This window comes from Anguilla rostrata, chromosome 18 (assembly GCF_018555375.3).
Source record: "Anguilla rostrata isolate EN2019 chromosome 18, ASM1855537v3, whole genome shotgun sequence".
NCBI classification, from domain to species: domain Eukaryota; kingdom Metazoa; phylum Chordata; class Actinopteri; order Anguilliformes; family Anguillidae; genus Anguilla; species Anguilla rostrata.
In genome coordinates, this window is record NC_057950.1 from 19,549,550 (window position 1) to 19,570,193 (window position 20,644).

Genomic DNA, 20,644 nt, shown 5'->3' on the forward strand with positions numbered 1-20,644 from the left:
CACTGCAGAGCCCACAGAAGGGGCCCCTGATAAGCAGAGCCTATGTTTCGGGCGCCACCCCGGGGAACACGAATATTTCCAACCCTGACTTTAAGCCGCGACGAAAAAAATGCAGCCGGCTAACGCTTTCAAAGTTCAATAGCTCCCAGACAATAGGGCCTAGGACCATCAAACCACTGCTAAGTGTTCACAGACAGCGCCCCGAGAAGCAGAGCCTATGCTTCGGGCGCTACCACCCCGGCACGATTTTACACGAATATTTCCAACGTGACTTTAAGCGCCGATCGGAAAAAAATGCAGCCGGCTAACCATTCAAGAGTTCAATAGCTCCCAGACAATAGGGCCTAGGACCATCAAACCACTGCTAAAGTGTTCAAACAATGGCCACAGTATTTCAATTTTGAGAGCACTCTACTGACTTGACTGAAGTAGCCCAGGTAGCTTCAATATGAAGGAGCATAATAAGTATCAACGTGCACTTGTCGTCCGTTTATGAAGATACAGCGCATGGTCAAGTTGTTAGTGGAAACTGCAAATAATTCAAATGACTATGAATAATGTAAACAAATATATGAATACAGAAGATGAGCTGAAACAATTCCTAAAACATTGATAGAGATTGTTTACCACAAACAGCTTCTCCAAGGATCACACAAGCAGATGGAACAAGATTAAAGGAGGTCTTGAATCATGCTTCTTCTTCTTGTCAGTTTTCGGCAGTGTAGACGCAACTAGGCGTATTACTGCCCTCCACAGGATAGAAATTTAACAATTGCAGCTCATACTCTCATATACAGCCCTGACTCATGCAGGAACTGTAAAACTGTATTGGTGATCAGCTGGTGGTTCTCGCTTTGGCCAAAAAAAGATTGAATGGAGAATGCAACTACTCCTACGTATGACAATCTCTTATAGAAAGTTTCCCTCTCTGCTTTATACTTGCCACACTCCAGGAGAGCATGCTTGACTGTTTCTGTGTTTCCACACTCACATAGTCCTGTTGGATGTTTTCCTACAATGTGCAAGTAATGATTTAACCCACAGTGTCCAAGCCTCAGTCTGCTAATTTTAACTGAATCTCTTCGGGTTCCAGACCAACAACTGGGTTTTTTAATCTGAGGATGAAAATAAAAATAGTGTCTTCCTTTAGTATCCTTTTCCCATAATCCCTGCCATTCTGCCTCTAAGTTCCACCCTTCCCAGGGATATATTTACATCTATGTCTCCTTTCTTAAGACTTGCCTTTGCTATATCGTCAGCCATTTCATTTCCCTCAACTCCAGTATGCCCAGGAACCCAGCAGAACTTGACTTCACAACCAGATTTCCCAATTCTGAACAAAACAGATAAAATCTCATTAATAAGGTCAGGCCGAGCTTTTGATTTAAGTCCTCTTATAGCCATCAGAGCAGCTGCTGAGTCAGAACAAATGAGGACTTTCTTTGGTCTTATGTCCTTTGTCCACCACAAAGCCCAAAGAATTGCCAGTAGTTCTGTTGTGAAGACAGAACTTCCATCAGTGACACGCCACTCAATCCTAAGACCAAACTGAGCCAAATACAGTCCACATCTTGCTTTCCCACTCTCTGGGTCCCTAGAACAATCTGTAAAAACTTTCAAATAAGATTCCACCTCACTGTTGAGGTAATGTTCTATTTTTGAAACTATCACACTACTGTCCTTTTCTTGTAAAAAAGTGAGGTCAATGTCCAGCTCTTGCATTACCCAAAAAGGTACAGGTAACCAGCCCGTATGATTTGCTATGCTTTCCTGCTCCATTCTCAATTTACTGGCCCACTGATTTACACTGTCAAAAAATGGTTTCCTTTTAATCTTGCCACCCGGATCCCATGACCTTTGTAAAAGACACCTGGCTGGGAGTGTTTGATTAGCTCCACTTAGTTTTACCCAGTACTGCAGCCCCAACTTAATACGCCTTATGTATAAGGGCATTTCTCCCATTTCAATAAGCAGTGCAGGAATTGAGGAAGTTTTAAAAGCCCCACAGCAGAGTCTCAATGCCTTGCTCTGTAGAATGTCTAATTTCCCGAGCACCGACTTAGCATCTGAGCCATAACCAAAACACCCATAGTCAAGTACAGATCTTATCATTGCCTGGTATATTAAATGCATAGTCTCTCTCTCTGCCCCCCAGTCACATCCAGCCAGACTTCTCATGACATTTAACACTTTTTCCCCTTTTGCTAGTGCTCTTGCTGTATGAACAGCCCAAGTCATTCGCTCTTCAGACCAAATTCCCAGAAATTTGAAGTCTTTCACTCTCTCCAGTGAAGATCCATACATGTTCTTCTAAAACCAAATATAATAAATTTAGACTTTGCAGCTGAGATTTTAAAGCCCCATTTGTTTCTACAGAAACTAGAGCCTTTTGGAGTTTTTAAAATAAACTCTGAATTTCTTCCTCTTCTTCAAATGGCACCATCATCTGCAAATAAAGACTGTCCAAACCCTCTTCCAATGTTACTAAATATATCATTTATCATTATATTAAATAGGACTGGGCTAATTACACTTCCTTGCAGGGTACCATTTCATATTTCAACGATTTTTGAGCTTTTCCCACCCACTTGTACTTGTATTGTTCTTTTCATTAGAAAATCTTTGATCCAACTGAACGTTCTACCTCCAACTCCTAAATCATATATTTTAATCATTAGTCCCTCCTTCCACAAGGAATCATAAGCTTTCTCAATATACAAAAATACACTTACCACTATTTCTTTACTATCAAATGCCTTTTTAATATCTTGGTCTAAAACTGTAACTGACTCCATTGTTGACCTACCATTTCTGAAGCCGTTTTGGAAATTGTAAGTCCCTTACCTTCTAAAAAATAAACAAGCCTATTGGTAATCATCCTTTCCATGATTTTACAAAGCACTGGTGTTAATGCTATAGGCCGATATGAACTGGGGTCAGATGCATCTTTACCTGGTTTCAAGATAGGGACTACAACTGCATGTTTCCATTCCTTAGGTAGACAACCCTCTGCCCACATCGAGTTAAACAAAGCTAGAATTTCTTTAAGAACTAACTCATCCAAATGTTTGAATAATTCATGACAGCCTGTCTCTCCCAGGAGTAGTGTTTGCACCAGAATAAATGGCATCCCTCACTTCTTTCATAGTAAAAAACAAATTTATTGGATTGTCATTTTCTGAACTCCTATTCAGCTTCCACTGATTAGCCAACATCAGATTGCTCCTCTTCATACCTCTCAACTCCCAAATTCCCAGATCTATGCACTGCTTGAAAGACATCAACAAACATGTCAGCTTTTCCTTTGTCGGATACTGCTTCCACCTTGCCATTCTGTAAAACCGGAATTGGTTTTCTTTTATACAATCCTGACATTCTGTGTACCGCTGCCCACAGGTGCCTTACAGGAGTCTCAGGGCCTAGTGTTCCACAATATCTTCTCCAACTATTTCTTTTTGCATTTTTAATTACTCTTCTTGTTACTGCCCTTAATCTCTTATATTCCACTGCATAACACAGCATTGAATGTTTCCTTAATTTCCTATATGCCCTATTTCTGTTTCTTACAGCTGTGTCACACTCTGTTCCACCAAGGAACCAATGCACAAGATCTGGGATTCATCTTCATAGGAATAGTGCCACAGGCTGCCTTATGGATCTTCTTACTGAGAGACGCATTCCAATTGTCTACAGAGCCCTCACTATCTATCTCTTCTACTAAACTTTGAGCCCTCTCCTGAAATTCATCCCATTTAGCCTGAGAAAAATTGTATCTGGGAACTCTCTCTTCTACTTCTATTCTCAGATTTCTACCGAAACTGCATACAATTGGATAATGATCACTGCCCAATAGATGTCCATCCATAACATCCCACTTCCCTATTCTGGCTAAGTTTGAAGAAGCAATAGTTAAGTCTATGTGACTGCAAGTATTCCTTAAAATATACCTGGTCGGCCTTCCATCATTTATCGCTACCAAATCATATTTATCCAGGAACTCTTCTACAACTATTCCATTGATGTCCTTGCTATCACTGCCCCATAGAGGGTTATGAGCATTAAAGTCCCCAACCCATATAATAGGACATCTTACATGCTCCATAATCTCATCAAACTCCGACAATGCCAAACGCTTACAAGGATTATAAAAATTAATAATAGTTATTGACCTATGGCTACTCCAAACTTCCACTGCCAAACACTCAAGATTAGGGCATATTTCAAGCCTCCTATACTGGACTCCTATCGTAATAAAAGTTGCACACCCGCCGCCTGTTCTGTCAGACCTATCCATTCTCAAGCACACATATCCCGGAATTACAAAATCCAGGCAGGGCTTTAACCACGTCTCTTGGATACAGATCAGTTCAGGTTTCTCTTTAAATGCGTCGACAAATCTCTTTAATTCCTGGCCGTTTGCTATAAGACTCCGGGCATTCCATTGAAGAATATCAAACATTAATCCCCAGTGTCGTCGTCCACGTACAACTCCTCCATATTGTCAGTTGTCAGCTGTGAGTTACCTATATGTTGTTTCTTCGTCATGTACTCATGTATTTTTTCCGGTAAAAACTGTTTCGAACCAAGAAACCTTTCAGCTGTATCTACCACAATTTTAATAATGTCCGATTTCTTGCTTGTTATTTTTGCACCTACCAACACATCAACAATGAAAGCTAGCAAAGATTCTCTGCTCAATATCAACATATCAGGGGGAAATTGTGGTAAAGTTAGACAAGCGGGCTGGCTCCCCAACACTGCACTGTTTGTCGTTAAGTTCCCAAGTCCCCGCTCTCTATCCACTCTTTTAACTGCCTCTGCATACGAAACTTTGTGCTGCTCTTTCACATTCTGGACTCACCTGGCTTGGACAAAGTGCTCACATCCACGGAACGCTGCCGCATGATCCCCTCTACAGTTACAACATTTGGGGGCCTCTGCTTTACATTCTTGGATAACATGATCTTCCCCACACTTCGCAGATCTACGCTTGCCCCGACAAGAGCTAGCAATGTGCCCAAACCTCTGACCGTTATAACATCGCAACGGTGGTCTTACGTATTCCCTTACAAGATACGCCATGCTTCCGATATACACTCTTTCTGGCAGCGCACTGTTTACAAACGTTAGCAGGACTGGTGGGTTCCCTTTGCCTCTCCTTACTTTTGAATCTAAAGATTTCGGTCACTCGGCCACCCTTAATGTTGTCTAAGATTTCCTTCTCAGACAGGCCGGCGTACACACCTTAAATTACTCCTTTGAGTCCCTGTCTCTCTCTGGGAACCACGCTCGCAACCTTCACTACCAACTTCCCCACCTCCTTAGCGCCATCATATTGTTTTTTATCTTTGCAACACACTCTCAACAGCCCATTTGACAATATCTTGCCCTGGAATCCCTTACCGATCCGAGTTTCCAAAGCGGTTGTAACTCTTAGGGGATTTAATGCCCTAAATCCTCCATCTCCCTGTTTCTGGTCTTTGACTTTAACCCTCTGGGGTCTAAGGGTAAAATGAGGCACACTGGTGATTGTGCGGTGCTCTGACATTTGTGTAAATTTCATCAACTTTATATACAGTGATTACAAAGTGTTTCATATCTTTGTTTTCAGCACAAACTCAGCTACAATAATATGGCAGCAGTAAGTAGGTCATAATCATGTGTGGATTGTAAACTGCTCTAAAAAACACACAAATTGTAAACAGTAGTTTTGAACATGCACAGGAATGTTGTAATAAAACGCACTAAACGATTGTGACTAAGACTTTTGGTCACTGAAATGTGTTCAAGGTCTTGGGTATCGAAAGATGCTAAAAGTTAGTGTTGTGACTATTTTTCAACACCACGTGAGAATGGGAGGGAAAATGGCCTTTCTGTAATGAATATGCATTGGGTAGGACGACCTGCCAGCTAAGTAGGCTATTCACACCTGGCCGCATGCCTCCCCACCGCTAAGACAAAGACTCAGTGAGCCATTTAGAAGACCGAAACAAAGACATATTTTGATTTTCAGAACATTTATTGAAGCAAACTATACGCATGGAAGACGAGATGACAGGTGTACTCTTGCAACACTTGCGTGGCTTCTTAGCTAGTGGTGAACTAGGCCGTGTTTCCTGATCAGCATCTCTGTAAATATGATAAAAACAAAAGTGTTAGGAAATGTGACAAATCAAACTTTATTTATATAGCACATTTCCTTCAACAGGTGACAATTAAATGTGCTTTACAAAAAGGGGCAAACCACTAACTAATGAAAACAAAACTTAGGAAATGTGACATGGTTACATCCTATACAAACAAAGAACCAAACAAACACAGAGGCAGAGAGGTAGCCTATAATTTTGAGTAGCAATGGATAGAATCGTTCGTAGTGTGGGAATTTACAAGCGCGCATATTAGTGAATATTCCTACAAACACACAGAATGTAATACAGCTCACATTTACAAATAATGCAAGCTATCAACGAAACAACATTAGCTAAACTAAATAAATATTGATGTTCCAGCTCAACTACACGCAACTCATCAATAACAATGCCTCAATCTGAAGTAGGCTAGGTCTGTTTAGCCAAGTGGTTATTATAATGCTATTTCCCGAATTTACTTATAGTATGCGAATATCGATTGTGTGAGGACATCAGTTTTAGGATCCTAGCCACGCCACCGTCTATTTATTACCAATATGATCGAAAAACATAGTCTGCTTGATAGCCTACTTCTAACACAACCAGACGCAGAGTCTAGCCTATAATTTTCAGATGCAATAGTTCGAATCGTTCGTAGTGTGGGAATTTACAAACGCGCATATTGCTGGATATTCCTACAAACACACAGGTACCTTGCAATACAGCACACACTTACCAATATGATCAAAAGAAATATACTTACGCATGAAGTTGATCATAAGCTGGATCAGTTCGCTGTTCGAAATGACACCGCTCTTCATCAATGTCGGCTTCCGGACGGACCATTTTCCAAAATTAAACGAAATGTCCACCTCAAAAGAAATGAATTAGGCGACACTTTGACATTCTATCCCGCTTTCGCAGGCTGGGCATTTCTCACATGGATCTCGCATCGCCCCTCCTTTAGTCTCCTTCTATGGAGAGTAATTATAATGTTGTTAACATGTGAATGCGATTTGGGCGGACTTCCTGCTGAGCGAAATTCACATAGTAATGAGTAAAGTTTAACGAAGCATACGTGGTCTAATTAATCAAATTTAAAACTTTTAAAACGATTCATATTATTTGCCATTGGGCGCATTGGAAAGTCGCGATTCTAAGGTTTCGGTCAATGTTTTTGTTGCGTCTATGATAACAGCACGTGAAGTTAACCATCCAAATAGAAACGAATGTTAATTTCATCTTGTCGAGCTCCGCCCCAGAGGGTTAAACATAACATTCTTCAGAATTACTAATTTTTCTCATTTTATTTTCCCCAGATACTTCTGATACATCAGGTCTTTCACTCGATGCTACCCTCTTCTGGCTTCCCTTACCCGCCATCTTCCACGCACCTCCCTCAACCCGAGCACCCTTTCCCGTAGCCATCGGCTACCAAAGTAGTACACCTTTCCTTATACTTTTTAATACTAGCCAAAAAAAAAAAAAAAACGAACACCAACCACCAGCAAAATCACAGAACTGCGTAGGGGCTTGGCCTTGGCGCTTTCCCTATTTTAAACCTTTTAAAGGTCTTTCTACACGGCTAACCCCGGCCGGAAACCCCAAACCAGGATGCGCTCGTGCTTCTCTAAATCCTAATCCTTTCAGAAGTGTCCGCACCTAACAGTCAAAAGAAAAAACTAAACAAAAGCCATAAACTGTTTGAACTTCGCTCCACCAAACACCACACCGCTTAAACAGATCACGCTCGTCCGTCGAGCCTCTCCAGCTTCAACTGTCACAAGTGTCTCGGGCGCTACCAATCACCTTGAATCATGCTGTTCTTTAGCTTGTTTTACAGTGAAAAATTCTTCTTCTTCTTTGGTGTTTTACAGCAGTTTGCATCCTTTTTAGTTGCATTACCGCCTCCTTCTGGATCAAACAGGGAAAGAGGGAGAACGGCTGCTCTTATAATGTGACTAACAATCAATGTGACTTTAAACAACCAATGAGAATGCAAACATCTGAAACAGAGCCGGGCGACCCTATACGCTCACTACGCAAGTTGCGTAGGGCCCCGCCTCCCCCTCATGTCAAAGCGGGTATCAATGTTTATAACTTAGATGAGAGGATGACGCAAAACTATCCTTCTGGTCACGAAAAGAGAAATTAAAAAAACACACCATGAGAGTGAATTGCAGGAACAGGAAACAGGTAAACTGGCATTCTCTCCTCTCCAAGTTTGATGTCAGCAAATAACAGTAACGTTAAGTTGATGTGCTAGCTTGCAGTGCATCTCTCTCTGTCTGTCTTGCTAACCTATAGCTGGGCAGTGCATCTGGTCTGTCTGTGTCTTGCTTGCTTGCTAGCCACTTCCAGGGCTGTGTTCTGTGACTTTGTGCCTGACAATAGTGAGAGTGAAATACGTAAGGAATAAACCAGGACGGGCTGTCCCGTATTATTTTACCGTTGTTAAGCAAAACTCTCGATGGTAGTTTATTTGGACCGTTGTTATGGGAGAACTGGTTGTTAATTCTATGAAAACAACAATTCCGTCGAGAAAAATAGTTCCTTCTCGTTTCATACCATACAATTAGCTTTTTGTAATTTTTTGCATTACATTATTTAGGAAAACTGCATGAAACCATAACACAATCAAATGAATCTCCCCCTGTCTTGCTTTTTAAAATGTTGCAGTCTCGCAGTGTAGACATAGCATTTCTCCAAGACCCTCTGAAACCGGGTTTGAATGCCAGCTATCTTAGGTTCACCGTCACTTGTCAGTGTTGTCACCTAGCCTATATTAAAGTTCTGGGTTTTAGGTCAGAATGGTCTCACGGCATGATTGTTATCCCGGCTAGGTAGCTAGCTAGCTAACTATTAATTGTATTCAAAGTAGCGGTTAATATTTAATGCAATTGTTTACAAAGATACGGATGAAAATGCGTCCGGTAGCCATGACTTAAATACGGAACGCCTATTCTATTGTCAAAATAAAGGACGATTGTGTATTTTGCGGTATGGTTGGCATTCCTAAATGAAGCCAGTAACTGGCCTACAACCGTGATTCAACATTGCCATCAATCGCGAAATTGGACATTGAAAAGGGGAGGGTAACAAAAGGTGTCCCTTTATAATTAATTAAGGCTTGAAGTGAGCTGTTGCTTTTATAAAACGGTCACCAAGTATGGAAATATGAAAGTAATAGACACACTCCAATTTAGATTTATTAAAACGTTTTATTTTTCCTCAGACGCAGAGTGATACTGAATTGTGCAAAGAAATTCGACGTCATACGTGGTATGGTTAATATACCATGGCTATGAACCAATCAGATTGTTTGAATTGAGCTACCCGTTTTATAATGCTTAATTATTACGTCTGATAAACGCTAACGGGCAACTGTGTTTATAAACTGCAGCTCAGAAAAGATAACCGCATCCCGTGTGAACATGCGTTCATATGCGCATGCTCAAAATTAAACTTGCGCTTTCCAGCAGCAACCTCTGTGGGGTTCAGTCCAGACAATATATGGGCGTGAGCACTCCTCATAGGCGCACATAATATTAAAACAAGACAATGATTATCTAGTCTCTCAGTCAAGGTTCAGTTACAACTCTGGACTAATGGAAGATGGAAAGCAATGGATTGACATTGACTACTGATTAAATATTCTTATTCTTAGACTGACCGATAGAGCAAACTTTTAAAGGAGGGAGGACTGTAGGTGGAGCACTGGGGTGTCAGGTGGGACTGTGTGGCAATGGGAAATGGTTTACATGGCTCACGGGTCAGGTAAGAGAGCCCCTTAGCAGAATTTTGCTTAGGGCCCCAGGGAGGTCAGGACCACCTCTGATCTGAAATAACAGGAATAAGTGACATTCACATAATGGCCTACAGAAGGTGCTAGAAACACTTAAACAGAGTGAATGCAAGTAACATTACACAAACAATGGCCACAGGATACACAGCCTATGTTTTGTGCATTTGTACCTCATGCAATTTTATACGAATATTTCCAATTATGACTTTGAACTGATATTTAAAAAAAATACAAATGACAAACGCTTTCAAAGTTCAATTGCTTCCAGATAATAGGGCCTAGGTAAAGTGTTCAGAGACAGCGGCCCCGATACGCAGAGCCTATGCTTTGGGCATTATTACCCCGTGCAATTTTACACAAATATTTCCAACTGTGACTTTAAGCTGCCATTCGGAAAAAATTGCAGTCGGCAAATGCTTTCAAAGTTCAATAGCTCCCAGATAATAGGGCCTAGGACCATCAAACCACTGCTAGAGTGTTCACAGACAGCGGCTCCAAGACGCAGAGCCAATGCTTCGGGCGCTACCACCCCGTGTGATTTTATACTAATATTTCCAACTGTGACTTTAAGCTGCCATTCGGAAAAAAATGCAGCCGGCTAACACTTTCAATGTTCAATAGCTCCCAGACAATAGGGCCTAGGACCATCAAACCACTGCTAGAGTGTTCACAGACAGTGGCCCCGAGAAGCAGAGCCTATGCTTCGGGCGTTACCAAGCCGCATGATTTTACACAAATATTTCCAACTGTGAATTTACGCCGCCATTCGGAAAAAAATGCAGCCGTCAAACACATTCAAACTTCAATAGCTCCCAGACAATAGGGCCTAAGACCATCAAACTACTGCTGAAGTGTTCACAGACAGCGGCCCTGAGACGCAGAGCCTATGCTTCGGGCGCTACTACCCTGCGCGATTTCACACGAATATTTCCAACTGTGACTTTAAGCTAATGGTAAATGGTAAATGGACTGCATTTATATAGCGCTTTTACCCAAATCGCTTTACAATTGTTGCCTCTCATTCGCCAGAGCAGTTAGGAGTTAGGTGTCTTGCTCAAGGACACTTCGACATGCCCAGGGCGGGGTTTGAACCAGCAACCCTCTGACTGCCAGACAATCGGTCTTACCTCCTGAGCTATGTCACCCCTAGGGGACACCTAACCCCTAACTGATCTGGCGAATGAGAGGCATCAATTGTAAAGCGCTTTGGATAAAAGCGCTATATTTAAATGTAGTCCATTTATTTCATCTTCTGAGTACATTGTTAACAGTCAGAAAAAAAAGGTTTTTGCCAGTTAGCAACCAAGTCACTGTCAGTGAGCATGCAAAACAAACTAGGTACTACAGTACTACTACCACAACGTGATGTGTTCACTCCCACAAATTATTTTCATGCTGGATGTGGATGGTTAAGACAAGAGTATAGATGATTAGACGTGCACAGCAAAACGCTACTGTCTTTAGTGTTGCTAGCCTTTCTGATATTATCTTTCTTTCCATGAATAACCAATAATAACATTTCAATATAAAGACACCAGCCGATTTGAAGCAGCACTCTCTCTTCAGTTCTGTGCATGGTTGTGTCTGCGTGTGTGTGTGTGCGTGCGTGCGTGCGTGCGTGCGTGCGTGTCTGTGCACGCGTGTGTATGTGTGTATGTGTGCGTGTGCATGTGCATGTGCGTGTGTGTATTTGTATGTTTGCAGCAGACCCATTAGCCCCCTACCACGGTAGAACCTCAGAGATTCAAGCCTGATGATAATGGGGGAATGTTGAGTTTTAAAATATTCTTAAGTTGCAGTTTGTAATTGTAATTTCAACAGTTCTTGGAACTGAATCATTTGTCTTATTCCGATAATTATCTTTGAAGCTCCACGTTCTTATTTAGTAAATATAACCTAGAGGCAAATGCCAAGCCTCCCACACAGAGCTGACAGCTGTGGAGCAGCACCAATAGAGCAATTAGAACAATATGGAGTGTGTCTGCCCCATGGCAGAAGCAAACAATTCATCTCATCTGGCCAATAGGTATGAACAAGGAAAGCAAAAAAAAAAAAAAAACAAATAACTGCAGCTGTTGGTTTAAAACTGGCCTAAGTATGAGTTTTTATTTTATAATAATATCTTTAATAACATGAAATTATCATGCCATGTATAAGAACATCTTGTATTATGTTCTGCTTCAAATGTAAACTTTATATTTTTCCAAGAGAAAATCTAATTTGTGTAATCTGGTGTCAGCACACACGCACGAAAGAACAACATTTCTCTTTCAGGGGAAACTCCTAATTTGTATCATAGAAAAGTGAAAATTAATTAAAGACAACAAGCATAAGATTGCTGCTCATTTAAACATATAGGAACTTCTGCACCCAGGAAAATTATACACCAAAGCCTCTCGTTGCCATTATAATTCATCGCTGTACCCACCCTGCCAAGAGATGAAGAAAAACTTCAAATAAAGGAACCTGAGTGAACAGAACAATGTTACAATATTTGTATTTGTTTTGTCAACATAATGTTATGTTTCTTTCTTGAAAGTGAGTCCCTGAAATAGAAATATATATATAGATTCAAAATAAAAATGAAAATATTATAAATGAACTTTGACACAGAAATAAAATCTGGATAATCTTTTGCTCATCAGACACTTCACATACAGATGTTTGTACACACAGACAGACATATTTATACACAGACATACATATGTACACACAGACAGAGATATTTACACACAGGCAGACACATGTACGTGCATACAAATATAAACATGTACATGCAGACAGACAAATGTTCACACAGAAAGACACATATACATACAGATATAAACCTGTACACACAGACAGATGGATGGAATACTCTATAAGTAGCACATTTATAACGTCTCTCTTATCTCCCTCTAGAGGGGCCCCTGTAAAATTCTCAGGACGTGAAGAATCCCAAATGTCAAACTGACCTGGACACCATGGACAACTTAAATTCAACACTTGTGTCTCTGGAGGAAATGTCAGATATGACTGACATGGAAAACGGCACCATGAACAACCTTGCAACATTTGCTTACATATTAGATGTGACTAACATGGTGACTGTATGCATTGAGCTGCCGGTTATCTGCTGGGCTGTTTTTTGGTCTGTATCATCAAGTCCAGGCTGACAATGTCACACCTGTTTTTATCATGAACCTCCTCATTTCAGATTTCATTAAGATCATTGGTAGAATTGTAGAGGTCATTATAAATGATAACATTGCATACATTTAAGTTGTGATCCTGATTAGTGTATCTCTCAGTGTTGGATTCATGGTGTGTATCGCACTGGAGAGATACCTCCTGGTTGTGCATCCTTTGTGGTATCGATGTCACCGCACTATCAAACACTCCATACTCATTTCACTGGTTATCTGTGCGTTTGTGGTGCTAATTTTCACAGGTTTGTTTTTCTTGTTCTACGTGTTCATGTTTATTGGAGTTGCCGCCCTCCTTATCCTCCCATTGCCACTGCTGCTGTTCTTCCTGGGAGCCACATGGAGAGCCCTCTCCCACTCCATCTCAGTCCCACACAAAGAAAAGAAAAGGATTCTGGGTACACTGGCACTCGTCCTGCTCTTATATTTAATTTTGTTCTTGTCAACTACATTATTAATTTTTTTACATTTTTTTGAAGATTTCAAATCACAAATTGATTTTTGGAAATTCTTTACTGTTGCTTTTGTGTTCCTGTACATCAGCCCGCTAATTGACCCCCTACTGTACATCTTAATTAAGAAAGATGCCAAGTACATAGTGAAGGTCCCACACTGCTATTGGAGACTCAGGGGTCACAGAGAGATCAGGCAGACATCCTCTGTTCCAACAGAGAATATTACCAGTGTCTAAACATGCTTTTAGATCAGAAAATACAGGAATAAAAAAAAACGAAAAAACACTAAACACCTAACAATATATGAATATAAGGTGAAAAGGAGTAGGGTCACCTCCTGCCTTCAGAACAGCTTCAGTTTTTGTTGAAATGCTGCCATTTAAGTTCTGAATTGTGCATTAGGATATTGGGCATTCTTTAAGAAGGAAAGCCTTCAGTTTGTGGGATAAAGGAGATGGAATTCTACTTTGCACTCAGTGTTCCCGAATTTCTTTGACTTCATCCTGGTGTACATGAAACCACTCTTGAATTTGTTTACCAATGTGTTTGTGGGCATCATGGGAGAACAGTGCTTACACCATAGGGTGCACTTGGTCTGCTGTAAATAGACTTCAGATTCCTTGGCCATTATATTACCTGGAATACAAGCCTTAAATACAAGCAGTTTCCGGATGGCAGTGCTGCTGTAAATACCTGTTTTGGGAAAATTATGGACCACAGAGGGTCTGTTTCAATTGTAGTCATTTCTTAGGTGATAGTTTTAGAATTTTTAGCAACTATCCTGTTTAATTTCAGTGAGCTTTCACCCATAACCAACATTTCTCTTCCATGCAGTTTGTTTGGCATATGTTGCCTCCATTTTCTGCACTGTTCCCTCTGTCACATTGAATTGCTTAGTAATTTTTGTGACCAATAAAACAATAATTCAGGCATCAACTGTTCGGCTTCTTTGGAACTCTTTATTTTCTGCCTCATGTTGCTCTGGAAACAAACATATCAATGTGCTGATCCTCAGACCTCTTTTATGGAGACTCATACTACGGATTGGCATTCAACCGGTTTTGACAGACATGTTCAGCTGCCTTTATAATTGTCATTTAGTTACATAGTTACTTCTATTTATATATACTGTTGTGACCTGGACTGCCTGACTACCCGCTTGTGTATCGACTCGTTTTGTTCGAGAACCCGGCTTTGGATTTGGACTTTGGAATACGGACACGGAATACGGATACGGATTGTAGAATTGGACTGGTTGCCTGATTTCCCCCCTTCCCCTTTGTGAGTTTCCCCCAAGAAACTTTCATTCTTTAATTGTGCTTAGTTTGTGTGTTTTAGTTATTCAACTTGTGACGTGGAAACCCCACACCCCTGGTTCTGCTACAATATATTCACAGTGCTGTGAAAAAGGTCTGCTGTGTGATATTAAAATCCATCAGATTGGCGGTGTTCTCAGCGTTGTCATGCTTCAACCATCATGTTCATTTCTGACAGAAATTGAACATATACTGTCAGAAATTAACATGTCAGTTTTGTTCATGTCATGTTTTTATTGTTCGTGTTCTTATCCTTAATCAGGCAGCCCCTTTTAACTGTTTATAAAGCAATAATAAAGCATGCACTATCACCAAATTTTGTATTATACCTTTTAACCAACTTCAGTCCCAGCCATTATCAGAGGTTTTTTACACTTTTTTAATGGAATGTTTTGGTCTATAGACGTCATTTGCCTTAAAGACATCTGCCACTCGTTTTTAAAGCACAATTTATGTATTATTTGAACTTTAATAAAAACATGAATGAGAAACACGTTGAGTGATTTGTCATGTTCCTGTTTTCCTGTCTGTGTTTCCCCTGTTGGGCCGCCAGATGGCGGCACTTCTGTTTTGTGTCCTGCTCCCCCCCTGTTAATTGTATGATTGTTTCATTGTCTCGTTATCCCATCATTGTTCCCACCTGTGTCTTATCCCCTCCTTCTGGTTTGATTGTTTTTTGAGTTCACCTGTGTCTTGTTACCCCTGTCTATTTAATTTCTCTGTTCCGTTGACTCGGGTGCTGGTTCCTTGTGTTTGTTCCCGATATCTGTTGGTTTCAACCGTATGTACCTGCCTGTGTTTGTTCTGACTTGTGTTTTGTTTTCAGACCGATTATACCTGCCTGTGTTTTGTTTTACCTGCCCTTGTGCTCTGTTTGACCTGCCCTTGTCCTCTACCTGCCTGTGTTCTGCCCTGCCCATGTTTGTGAGTTCCTCTTGTTTTCTGTTTTATTTAGATATTTTTTGAGTTTGTGTTTTTGCCCTTCGTGGCCTTCTCTGTTCCCTACTTGTTTGCCTGTCGTGTTAGTAAAGTCTTTGTTAATTTTCCCTTTTGAGTTTTGTGTTTTTTTTTTTCCACTCTGCGCCTGGGTCCCAGCACCCGTACCGTTACATGATTATTATGGATATGACAAATGTGTCACGGTTTAGCCAGGATACTTGTTTTGAAACCTTTTCAAATTTTGTGATGGCACCACATAATGGCACCTCTTGTGTTTCTGGGCAAAACTGAACGATGCGATTTCATTCAGAAAAAATGACATCAAAATGTATGTTTACCTGAACACTTGTGATCCAACATAGGCTTGAGGTACTCACACTCAACCATCTGGCCAAGAATTAGATAATACAGGAATCATATTACTGAAGATCAAATATACCATACATCCAAAATTCAGATCATTTTATTAATGTGAAATTTCGTGAAATATTGGGACTACTTGGTCCTACAGTGTCTGACAGGTGCATGCCAGGACTTTTCAAATCCTAGCCGATATTGAAAACATGGGAGACCCCGCACACAATGACAGATTTCACAGATATTTTCATCTTTGCTCAGAACACGCTCACTAGACAATCTAGCCAAGACAGACCATCACACGCTTAACATTTATACTCATGATCATGACCCCCGACTCTCAGAACCTGGGACCTCACAGAAACTGACATGATCCAAAGTGACTGCAGAGGAAAACTAGCATTTCACTTCCCAGTTCCTGATCTGAAGATGCATCGCTTCAGACTGCACCTCGACTAACTATATAACGCCTCTGCAGGGCTCTTGCGATCTAGGATCGCTCTTATCACTTGAATCCTTCTCAAAGTTCCGGTAGCACTTTCATGTTGCACTTATATCTCCCTCCAGCACTTCTATTGCGCTTGTATTGTTGTAGCTCATCGCCATGCCTCCTAGTTTGACTTACCATTACTTTCTGACCTAGTCTGTGCTTACTGTGTGAACTGGATTTAATGTGTTTGTAGGTATGGACAACTGTTACATGATGAGTATTGTACCTTGTCGGAGTTTTGTAGTTGTTCCAATAACATTTGGTATGCACTTATTACATATGGATAAAAGCATCAGCCAAATGAATGCAATGTAATGTAGATGCTGTATTTTAACATTTATCATAGTATGATTCACTGAGCTCTGTCCATGAGATGCTCTTGATAAAAAGAGGTGTGTCACTTCTATTGTGTAAATGTACTAGCTCTACCTGTGCATGTATCTGTGAGCTAGTCAAGTTAATTTATCGATGGATATTACTTCAGCATGTGTCCATATTTGCAAAAGTTCATTTACATATCATTACTTGAGGTGTGTCAATTTTAGACAAGTTCATTGAACAGTGTGTTTGGCTAATCTCCAAACTTCAACCATCAGAGGGAAACTGAAGAAGAGCTCTGTGCAAACGGCTTCTTTTGGTAAGTTCATGGCAGCTTTCTGAGAATTAATCTGGGTTTGAAAATGAGCTGGGGTTGGTAGATTAGGAGCACATGGAAGAAAAGACCATCTCTATTTGCTGTGTTTTTAAAACTCTTTATATATATATATATATATATATATATACATACATATATATATATACATTTATTTTCCCTTGATATTGTAATATATTGATTCAGTATTTGGTAGTAGCTCATTTTATATTTTGTTAAAATTAACCTTGAGAAATAAGATTAGTGAAATTATACTGTAGCAGTACTGAAGGCACAGCTAATGCAGTGTACACACAGATTTCATGCACTTTCTGCATGACCACCAGCTCTCTCTCAGTGATCAGCGCAGTTCCTGGGTAAATTTCTTTTAGAAATCTTTTTGCAGGTGGTAAGCAATGCAAGCGCTAGCTCTAGCTCCACCAGACGATGTAGCTACTGTGAGAGCAGGCAACTCTGCCCAATCTCTATCAACCGTATCTATTTCATCTCCTGAGTACATTGTTAACAGTCAGAAAAAATAGGTTTTTGCCAGTTAGCGACCAAGTTACTGTCAGTGAGTATGCAAAACAAACTAGGTACTACAGTACTACTACCACAACCTGATGTGTTCACTCCCACAAATTATTTTCATGCTGGATGTGGATGGTTAAGACAAGAGTATAGATGATTATACGTGCACAGCAAAACGCTACTGTCTTTAGTGTTGCTAGCCTTGCTGATATTATCTTTCTTTCCATGAATAACCAATAATAACATTTCAATATAAAGACACCAGCCGATTTGAAGCAGCACTCTCTCTTCAGTTCTGTGCATGGTTGTGTGTGTGTGCGTGCGTACGTGTGTGTCTGTGCACGGGTGTGTATGTGTGTGTGCGTGTGTGTGTGCATGTGCATGTGAGTTGCAGTTTGTAATTGTAATTTCAACAGTTCTTGGAACTGAATCATTTGTCTTATTCCGATAATTATCTTTGAAGCTCCACGTTCTTATTTAGTAAATATAACCTAGAGGCAAATGCCAGGCCTCCCACGCAGAGCTGACAGCTGTGGAGCAGCACCAATAGGGCAATTAGCACAATATGGAGTGTGTCTGCCCCATGGCAGAAGCAAACAATTCATCTCATCTGGCCAATAGGCATGAACAAGGAAAGCAAAAAAAGTTTTACGAAAAAACTGAAACAAATAACTGCAGCTGTCGGTTTAAAACTGGCCTTAGTATGAGTTTTTATTTTATAAACAGATCTTTAATAACATGAACGTATCATGCCATGTATAAGAACATCTTATATTATGTTCTGCTTCAAATGTAAACTTTATATTTTTCCGAGAAAATCTAATTTGTGTAATCTGGTGTCAGCACACATGCACAAAAGAACAAAATTTCTCTTTCAGGGGAAACTCCTGATTTGTATCATAGAAAAGTGAAAATTAATTAAAGACAACAAGCATAAGATTGCTGCTCATTTAAACATATAGGAACTTCTGCACCCAGGAAAATTATACACCAAAGCCTCTCATTGCCATTATAATTCATCGCTGTACCCACCCTGCCAAGAGATGAAGAAAAACTTCAAATAAAGAAACCTGAGTGAACAGAACATCAATGTTACAATATTTGTATTTGTTTTGTCAACATAATGTTATGTTTCTTTCTTGAAAGTGAGTCCCTGAAATAGAAATATATATATAGATTCAAAATAAAAATGAAAATATTATAAATGAACTTTATAGAAATAAAATCTGGATAATCTTTTGCTCATCAGACACTTTACATACAGATGTTTGTACACACAGACAGACATATTTATACACAGACATACATATGTGCACACAGACAGAGATATTTACACACAGTCAGACACATGTACGTGCATACAAATATAAACATGTACACGCAGACAGACAAATGTTCACACAGAAAGACACATATACATACAGATATAAACCTGTACACACAGACAGACAGAATATTCTGAAGTAGCACATTTTTAACGTCTCTCTTGTCTCCCTTTAGATTGGCCCCTATAGATTTCTCAGGACGTGAAGAATCCCAAATGTCAAACTGACCTGGACACCATGGACAACTTAAATTCAACACTTGTGTCTCTGGAGGAAATGTCAGATATGACTGACATGGAAAATGGCACCATGAACAACCTTAGAACATTAAGTGATTACATATTAAATGTGACTGACATTGTGACTGTATGCATTGAGCTGCCGGTACTCTGCTGGGCTGTTTTTGCCCTCTATCATCAGGTCAAGGCTGACAATGTCACACCTGTTTATGTCATGAACCTCCTCATTTCAGATTTCATCCAGATCATTGGTAGAATTCTAGATTTAATGCATATTGATTTTTACTTTGGGCTCATTTTCGGTTTATTACTCAGTGTTGGGTTCATGGTATGTATCGCACTGGAGAGATACCTCCTGGTTGTGCATCCTTTGTGGTATCGATGTCGCCGCACTATCAAACACTCCATACTCATTTCACTGGTTATCTGTGCGTTTGTGGTGCTCATTTTCACATGTTCGTTTTTCGGGATCTACGCATTTATTGGAGTTGTCACCTTCCTTATCCTCCCATTGCCGCTGCTGCTGTTCTTCCTGGGAGCCACGTGGAGAGCCCTCTCCCACTCCATCTCAGTCCCACACAAAGAAAAGAAAAGGATTCTGGGTACACTGGCACTCGTCCTGCTCTTATATTTAATTTTGTTCTTGCCAGCAATATTATTAATTCTTCGAATGAATGTTGAAGGTATCTCAGAAATTGAATATTTAAAATCATTTACTGTTGCTTTAGTGTTCCTGTATATCAGCCCGCTAATTGACCCCCTGCTGTACGTCTTAATTAAGAAAAATGACAAGTACATAGTGAAGGTCCCACACTGCTATTGGAGACTTAGGGCTCACAGACAGAACAGACAGACATCCACCATTCCAGCTGAAAATATTACCAGTGTCTAAATGTGCTTTTACAACAGAAATCTATATATAGGGGTAAATCATAGCTAAAAATATGTGAAGCAAAGGTAAATATGCGGATCTCATAATGTGATTTGGGCATAGTGATCAAAAAGGCTGAGTGTTTGTCACAGAAGTGGCAGGTGCCACTGATTCCATGAATATCCCCATGTTTGCCATTTGTGTCTTTTTTTTTGGCAGTTTTGTGTGGTAATTGTCAACCTTAACCATAACAATAGCTTATTGCCAAATGCTGGGAGAAACTTAGTGAAACAATGTATTCAGATTCCAGAATTTCCCACGTAGGTTAAATCATGTTTAGATCTGGTGATTTCTGAGGCCGTGGACAGGTGG

The 20,644-nt window shown here is 40.3% G+C and overlaps 2 protein-coding genes across 2 annotated transcripts; both read left to right on the plus strand.

Annotated features, from left to right (window-relative positions):
* Positions 1–13,023: 13,023 nt before the first annotated feature.
* Positions 13,024–14,496, plus strand: LOC135245244 (G-protein coupled receptor 4-like; the record flags this gene model as incomplete). The annotated part of the gene is given in 1 exon segment (XM_064318162.1): positions 13,024–14,496. A coding segment is annotated over 1 exon segment (786 nt), but the record flags the coding sequence as incomplete, so codon positions are not given.
* A 4,865-nt stretch (positions 14,497–19,361) lies between these two features.
* Positions 19,362–20,293, plus strand: LOC135245245 (G-protein coupled receptor 4-like). Its single transcript, XM_064318163.1, has one exon. The coding sequence runs from the start codon at positions 19,400–19,402 to the stop codon at positions 20,291–20,293; it is 894 nt and encodes a 297-aa protein (XP_064174233.1). The 5' UTR covers positions 19,362–19,399.
* Positions 20,294–20,644: the final 351 nt, after the last annotated feature.